The sequence below is a fragment of the Sus scrofa genome, chromosome 3, assembly GCF_054392235.1.
Source record: "Sus scrofa isolate SSC_HxYL_T2T_F1_AM1 chromosome 3, Sscrofa_HxYL_maternal_Yorkshire_Landrace_v2.0, whole genome shotgun sequence".
NCBI classification, from domain to species: Eukaryota; Metazoa; Chordata; class Mammalia; order Artiodactyla; family Suidae; genus Sus; species Sus scrofa.
This window is the reverse complement of record NC_139385.1, coordinates 69,646,920-69,655,074: the sequence shown is the minus strand read 5'-3', so window position 1 is coordinate 69,655,074 and position 8,155 is coordinate 69,646,920. Positions and strand designations below refer to the sequence as shown.

At 48.5% G+C, this 8,155-nt stretch overlaps 1 protein-coding gene across 1 annotated transcript; it reads left to right on the top strand.

Annotated features, from left to right (window-relative positions):
• The first annotated feature begins 2,524 nt into the window (after window positions 1-2,524).
• Window positions 2,525-7,792, top strand: SPMIP9 (sperm microtubule inner protein 9). Its single transcript, XM_021088418.2, has 4 exons — window positions 2,525-2,631; window positions 3,800-3,836; window positions 4,997-5,089; window positions 7,246-7,792. Exons 2-4 carry the CDS (start codon window positions 3,810-3,812, stop codon window positions 7,666-7,668), a joined length of 543 nt encoding a protein of 180 aa, XP_020944077.1. The 5' UTR covers window positions 2,525-2,631; window positions 3,800-3,809; the 3' UTR covers window positions 7,669-7,792.
• Window positions 7,793-8,155: the final 363 nt, after the last annotated feature.

Sequence of the window (8,155 nt, the reverse complement as noted above, 5' to 3'; positions counted from 1 at the left end):
TCTTGGGTTTTCTTTGCTCTGCTGATTTTATTCTTGGCTAGTCTCTCTCTACAAAGATGGCCTCAGGTGGCTCCAGGCTCTCAAGGTTCTTCGTGTTTTTTTGTTTGTTTGTTTGTTTTTTGTCTTTTTGCCATTTCTTGGGCCACTCCTACGGCATATGGGGTTTCCCAGGCTAGGGGTCTAATTGGAGCTGTAGCCGCTGGCCTACGCCAGAGCCACAGCAATGTGGGATCTGAGCCGCGTCTGCAACCTACACCACAGCTCACAGCAACACCGGATCCTTAACCCGCTGAACACGGCAACACCGGATCCTTAACCTGCTGAGCAAGGCCAGGGATCAAACCCGCAACCTCATGGTTCCTAGTCGGATTTGTTAACCACTGTGCCACAATGGGAACTCCGGTTCTTCATGTTTTCTATCTCAGAAAGAGAGACTCTCTCTCTCTCAAGGGCTGGGGATGGGGCTTATCAGCCCGCCCTGGTCATGAGCCTCTCTCTGAATTAATCATGGTGGCCCCGAGGATGGAGTATCCTGGGAGCTGGGGTAGGGTCAGTACCACTCAAACTACATGATTCCTAAAAGGGAGAGAAACAGCTTTCTAAAGGGAAACTGGCATGAAAAAAGAGAAAGGCAGAGATTCATGACATGTTTTGGCTTTGTGCCATCACCCATGCCTTTCCTTGGCCCTTCTCATTCCAAGTTGTTCTGTCCATCCAGGCTTTGCACTACTGACCCCTGCGCAGGGGACACATTTCCTCCAGATCTTTGCATGGTTGGTTCTTTCTACACTTCAGATCTCTGCTCTAATGTCTCCTTTCAAAGAGGCCTTCTTAGATCCTCCCTATCGGAAGCACCTCTGTTCTTCTCCCACACGCATCTTGGCTTCTTTGCTGGATCTAGTGGAGGCTGAATTGCTTATTACCTTGTTTAGTCTGTTTTGTTTGCACCAGGACACTGTGCAAGCAGGAATTCCCATCTCTTTCCTTCCTTGCTGAATCTGCAGGGTTCAGAACAGCATCCAACACAAAATAAGTGCTCAATAAATATTAGTTGGATAAATGAAAGGAGTCTATGGTGACTCCTAACGAGAAACCAAGAAAAACTTTGTGAAGAGGTAGCCCTTAAAGAAAGTGGAATTTTTTCATATTGTGGTAAGTATATTAACATTTATGTAAATGGTAGATATATATATATGTAAAATTTATCATTTTAACCATTTTAAGTGTACAGTTTAGTGGCATTAAATAAATTTACATTATTGTGCAACCATCACCATGATCCATTTCCAGAAGTCTTTCATCTTCCCAAACTGAAACTCAACACCCATTCCTTCCAGCCTCCTGGAAACCACCACTCTACTTACTGTGTCTATGAATTTGATGACTCAGTTACCTCATATAAGTGGACTCATACAATATTTGTCCTTTATGAGCTACCTTCTTTCACTTGGCATAATGTTTCCTAGGTTTATCCGTGTTGTAGTAATTCTTGCCAGAATTTTCTTCCTTTTGAAGGCTGAATAATGTATCTATCACCTTTTGTTTATCCATTCATCTGGGTTTTTTGTTTGTTTGTTTGTTTGTTTTGCTTTTTGGGGGGCACTCCTGCAGCATATGGAGGTTCCCAGGCTAGGGGTCCAATCAGAGATGTAGCTTCCAGCCTACACCACAGCCACAGAAACTCAGGCTCCAAACCGTGTCTGCAACCTAGACCACAACTCATGGCAACGCTGGATTCATAACCCGTCGAGCAAGGCTAGGGATCAAACCAGCGTCTTCATGGGTGCTAGCTAGTCAGGTTCATTAACCGCTGAGCCATGATGGGAACTCCTATCCATTCATCCGTTGATGGACACTTGGGTTGCTTCCATCTTTTGGCCACTGTGAATAATACTGCTAGAGATGTGGGTGTGCAAATACCTGTTCCAGTTCCTGCCTTCCCAGTCTTTGGGGTATATACTCAGAAATGGAATTGCAGGACCATGTGACAAACCTGTGCTTAATTTTTTGAGGAACCATAAATCCCTTTTCCAGAGCAGCTTTACCATTTTACATTCCCACCAGCAATGTGCAAGTGTCCCAGTTTCTCCACATCCTTATCAACTCTTGTTCTTTTTTGTTTTGGATTATAGACACCCAAATAACCATAGAGGAGGGAGAATTTTGACACACAGAGGAGGGAGGGATAAGCTAGCCTTTCAGGCAACAGGGGCCTGGGAGGAGCTATGTTTTGAGGTGGATTCAATCACACATAGTCAGACGTCATAATCTCCATGGGGCTGTTTACCCTCCTCTCCTGGAAATAGACTGATTCCATAGAGCATCGGAAAGCCCTGTGGTCCTGGGTACCTTCTGATGCTGCCAGGGTTCATGTGGGCAGGTGTGTAGGGACACCAGAAGCTCCCTGTGAAAGGGGGTGAGCTGGGGACAGGGGGACAGACAAGCAGGAGGCTAGCCAGTCACCCAATCACAATGCAGGGGGACTGTGACTAAAAGAGCCTGCATCACATAGCTCAATGCTCATCTCAAAGACAGGTGTGGCCATGAGACAGGCAGTGGGACTCTCCAGGCAGCAGGGGCACTCGGAGTTGGAAGGCCAGGAGCATCATCGTCCCCTTGTTGGAAGGAAGGGTAGGTTCTATTTGCACTAAAGCTGGTCCTTAGCCTGGGAGAGGAACTGTCTATGCACAAAAAGGAGGGGACACAGGGACCACCTGAGGCTCAGCAACCTGCCTGCTGGTCCACGGCCCTTGCATGGAGTGGGGCTCAGGACAGGGATCCATGGGAATGAAATGGAATCCCAATCAAGAAGCTATGGAGAGAGTTCCCATTGTGACTTAGCAGGTTACGAACGCAACTAGTATCCATGAGGATTCAGGTTCAATCCCTGGTTTCGCTCAGTGGGTTAAGGATCTGGCATTGCCTCAAGCTGTGGCATACGTCACAGATGCAACTCAGATCTGGCATGGCTGTGGCTGTGGACATAGGTTGGCAGCTGTAGCTCCAATTCGACCCCTAGCCTAGGAACCTCCATATGCTGCAGGTGTGGCTGTAAAAATCAATAAAAATAAGAAGATAGGAAGCCATGCACACAAGATGGGGTGGCCTCAGAGAGCTTGCCACAAGTCCAGGGCAGTAAGGCATCCCCAGGCCTGGGGGGCAGGCGAGGGGCAGGGTTGGACCCACATGCTGCTATTGTCAATAGAATGCAGAACCTCACAACGTCCTTCACCCTGGGCGCTGCCCTCTCATCCCCCAAGCTCCACTAGAAACCAGGTTTGCACTTCTGCTTTAGGGCACCTCTAAATCCCTGGCCTGAACCTTGCTCAGAGTCCTGACCCATGGGAACCTGTGTGCCAGAGTTAGCTCATCCCGGCTCCTGGAACCCTTTCTGTGCACATCTGTACAACGTAGCATCACATTACACTGATAGCCTGAAAGGGGTCAGGGTGGGAGCAGTGACATCACAGAAGTTGGCAAATGCTACAAACTGGAGTTTATTTGCAACCCCCGCCCCCAAAAGGTGACTGTTATTTGCCACCATACCACTTGCCCTGCTGTCAGTTGCCCCTCTGCTTGAGTGGTAAATCTGATGGGCTTAACGGCTGTCATTCTTTCTGAGTCCCACCCCTTTGTCCGAAGACCCCTGCTGGGACCCATTTATCTCTGCTGCTGAGTCACGTGCAGGGCGAGGCTGGGAGGACTGCAGTGGTCTTGCTTGGTTGGCAGAGCTTTGGGGGCAGTGGCTGTTTTCGCTGCTTGTGCTAGGAGTGAGACTAACCAACTTGTCTATGTCTAGGTCGTCGGCTATGGCAGGTGTGGTGTACCCCAGACAGGTGAGTGTCCTGGGTTTCTGGCCCCTGCGACCATCTCAAGGTTGAGCACCTTTGGCAAACAGCCTCAGGGGAAGAGCAGGCTCCTTGGGACTCCCTCTAGCCATCCTCCTGGCATGAAGCTTTATTTTATTTAATTTATTTATTTATTTAGTCTTTTTGCCATTTCTTGGGCTGCTCCCGTGGCATATGGAGCTTCCCAGGCTAGGGGTCGAATCGGAGCCGTAGCCACCAGCCTACACCAGAGCCACAGCAATGCGGGATCCGAGCCACCTCTGCGACCTTCACCACAGCTCATGGCAACGCCAGACCGTTAACCCACTGAGCAAGGACAGGGATTGAACCCGCAACCTCATGATTCCTAGTCGGATTCGTTAACCACTGCGCCACAACGGGAACTCCCGGAGCTTTATTTTAAACAGGCAGTCGGAAGCTAAGGGTTTACAATTTTCTGGAGGTTCACTTATTTACTCAGCGTGCATTTATTGGGCAACTTAAGTCAGACAGTACACTGGGCTTCGAGGCTTGTTGAGGTGCCTAAGATTAGGTCGTAATCTAGTGTCCTTCATTCAGTCAGTTACAGCACACCAGGATAGCCTCTGTGGTGAAGGGATATAAGATGTGCTGTGAAAGCAGAGGAGGAAGAGTTTAATTGTTGGGAGGTGGAGAATAAAAGGTGGGAGAGGAGTTCCCTGGTGGGGCAGGGGGTTAAGGATCCGGCATTCTCACTGTTGTGGCACAGGCTCAATCCCTGGCCTAGGAACTTCTGCATGCTGGAGATGCAACCAAAAAGAAAAAAAAAAAAAAAGTGGGAGAGAGAGATGTTTGGGAAGAGGGATTTAATATGGGTTTTGGAGGATATGTAGGAGTTTGCCAGTGGGTGAGCAGCATAGCTAGCATTTCCAGCAGGAAGTAAGAGCACGTGGGAGGCATCTGGAAAGTCTGGGGAGTAGTAAGTCTGGAGTAATGGGCCTGAAGGTGGGCCAAGGGTAGCGAGAAGGGAAAGGCAAGTAGAAGTTAGATCAGGAAGGGACCTTTGTCCCACAGACAATGAGTGAGATCAGGAAGGGCTCATTGTCCCACAAATGATGAGGAGCCATTGAAAGCCTTTAAGTGGGAGAGCACTGAGGTGGGATATTTTGTTTCCTGTTCTTGCCCTTTAGGCCCCCGTGGATTTAGACACATACCAAAGCTCCTACATGGTCGACTACAAACCCTATGGGAAGCACAAATATGTCAGGGTTGCACCGGAAGAGGTAAGAAGCCACTTAGCCCTGTCTTCCTTCAATGGCCCACTGAAACCATCTCTATTATGAGTGTGGACATTGGGGCACTAGCTGAGAACAATGTCTGAAGCCAGGAGATCTAAAGTGTATTTTTTATTTGCATATGTGTGTGTCTGGTTTTAAAATGTTCATCAAATCATGCATACAAAAGAGTGTAAATGGTATACCTTTATAGTTTAAAAATAATATCGTTAAGGAGTTCCCATTGTGGCTCAGTGGTTAACAAATCCAACTAGGAACCATGAGGTTGCAGTTTCGATCCCTGACCTTTCAGTAGGTTAAGGGATCCGGCGTTGCCGTGAGCTGTGGTGTAGGTTGCAGACGCAGCTTGGATCCCAAGTTGTTGTGGCTCTGGCGTAGGCTGGAGACTACAGCTCCAATTAGACCCCTAGCCTGGGAACCTCCATATGCCGCAGGTGCAGCCCTAGAAAAGACAAAAAGACAAAATAATAATAATAATAATATTGTTAAAACAAACACCAATATACCTATTATCAGCCAGCTAAAACACAGCACATTAATGTACCTTAGAGTCCTGTGTGACCCTCCCTGCCCACAACCCTCCCCCACTCCCAGAGGTAAACCCTCTTCTGTGTTTTGAGTTAATCATCCTTGTGTGTGTGGTTTTTTTTCCTTTTTTCATTCTTTCTTTCTTTTTTTTGGCCATGTCAATGGCATACAAGAAGTTCCCAGGCTAGGGATCAAATCCCAGCCAGAGCAGCAACCCAAGCCACTGCAGTGATAACACCAGATCCTTAACCCACTGTGCCACCAGAGAACTCCAGAAATTCTTATTTTAATATAACCAGATGTGGAGTTCCTGTCATGGCTCAGTGGCTAAGGAACCCAAGTAGTATCCATGAGGACCCAGGTTCGATCCCTGGCCTCGCACAGTGGCTTAAGAATCCGATGTTGCGGAGTTCCCATCGTGGCGCAGTGGTTAACGAATCTGACTAGGAACCATGAGGTTGCAGGTTCGATCCCTGCCCTTGCTCAGTGGGTTAAGGATCTGGCGTTGCCATGAGCTGTGGTGTAGGTCGCAGACGCAGCTTGGATCCTGTGTTGCTGTGGTTCTGGCATAGGCCGGCAGCTACAGCTCCGATTCGACCCCTAGCCTGGGAACCTCCATATGCCGCGGGAGCGGCCCAAGAAATGACAAAAAAAAAGACAAAAAAAAAAAAAAAAGAATCCGATGTTGCCATGAGCTGTGGTGTGGGTCGCAGACATGGCTCAGATCCCATGTTGCTGTGGCTATGGTGTAGACCGGCAGCTGTAGCTCCAGTTTGACCCCTAGCATGGGAACCTCCGTATGCCATGGGTGAGGCCCTAAAAAGACATACATACATATCTCCAGATGTATCAGTGTTTTCCTTTATCATTTGCTCTTTTCTTTTTTCTTTTTTTGTCTTTTCTAGGGCGCACCCACAGCATATGGAGGTTCCCAGGCTAGGGGTCTAATCAGAGATGTAGCCGCTGGCCTACACCACAGCCACAGCAATGCCAGATCTGAGCCCTGTCTGCGACCTACACCACAGCTCACAGCAACACTGGATTCTCAACCCGCTGAACGAGGCCAGGGATCAAACCCAAAACCTCATGGTTCCTGGTTGGATTCATTAACCACCGAGCCACGACGCAACTCCCTATCATTTGCTCTTTTAAAGTCTTGTTTAAAAAATCATTTCTTACTTTGAGGTAGCCCAGTAAAATTAGTAAGATCTATACACATGAAGGGTAACAGTTTCTGAGAAACATTATTTAGGCGAAGCAAAATGCAGAGTGGAAGGATCATATATATCACTTGTGTACAAAGGGAGAGGGTGTGGATATATCTACGTATATTTATACACACATAAAATAGTTCTAACAAAGCACACTGAAGGAAGTGATTGCCTCCGGAGATGAGAACAGGAGAGGAGGAGGGTAGAAAATAGACTAACTTTTCACAATCAAACCCTTTGGTATTATTTCAGGATATCCCTCTGTTGTAAATATTACGCTTTGAAAGCTAATTTGATTTCTGAAAAATAAAGCAAAGTGTGGCTACCTTGGATTCTCCCAAGGAAGAAGCTACATTGTACATCACCTCTCTCAGCGCCCCCTTCCGGTGTGATTGGTTTCCGCAGCAAGCAAAGCTGGACACCCAACTCCGGAACAAAGAGTTTTATCGGCCAGTCCCCATCGCCAACCCCCGGCTGGAAGATGGGTACGCTGCCTTCCGAAGACGGCACATGACCGCCAGAGACCTGGGGCTACCAGGCTTCTTCCCGCCCCAGAGCCACGTGACGACAGTGGAGGACGAAGGCAGGTTTCTCAGCGTCTGCCCAACGCTGTATCCAGTTTCCCACGATCTGTACCTGGCCCATGGGGACCCCAACCGGATTCGCCAGAGTGCGGACTTCCCATGCCTTCTGGAGCCTGAGCGCCAGCCTGCCGTAGAGGTGGGCACAGGCTACTTTCTCCTGCCCGGCTGTGCCTGTCCTTATCGCTGTACAGTCAAGGTCCCCATCTTGAACCGCTGGGGGCCCTTAATGCCATTTTACCAGTAGGTAGAATGAGAACAGCTTACAAGGGCGCGGTGGAGATTCTTCCCTCTCACCTGAAAATCCCTGCCCTGCCCTTGGAGTACAGAGAGGAGAGCTGAAAATAAAACCTGGAGAAGATGTTCCAGCAGCAGTGGGACTGTACTTTCTCCACCTTATTCCCTGACCCACCCTGGGAAGACAGCATCCCCACCAAAGAAGGAGGGAAGGAGGGAGGGGAGGAAGGAAAACTGGTATATGCAGAGGGCTGGAATATGAGGTTTCATTATGAGTAAGTGTCCTTCCATGGAGAGTCTCTCTCTCTCTTTTTTTGTTTTGTTTTGTTTGTTTTGTTTTTTTGTTTTTTAGGGCCTCGCCTGTGGCATATGGAGGTTCCCAGGCTAGGGTCGAATTGGAGCTGCAGCTACTGGCCTACACCACAGCCACAGCAACACCGGATCCAAGCTGCATCTGTGACCTACACCACAGCTCATGGCAATGCTGGATCCTTAAC

What these genes read in the sequence shown, in the direction of transcription:
- SPMIP9 (XM_021088418.2), top strand. Translation starts at nt 3,810, where the DNA reads ATGGCAGGTGTGGTGTACCCCAGACAG. An exon ending in GTGTGGTGTACCCCAGACAG is followed by an intron (nt 3,837 to 4,996) that starts GTGAGTGTCCTG and finishes CTTGCCCTTTAG; the next exon opens with GCCCCCGTGGATTTAGACAC. An exon ending in TCAGGGTTGCACCGGAAGAG is followed by an intron (nt 5,090 to 7,245) that starts GTAAGAAGCCAC and finishes TGGTTTCCGCAG; the next exon opens with CAAGCAAAGCTGGACACCCA.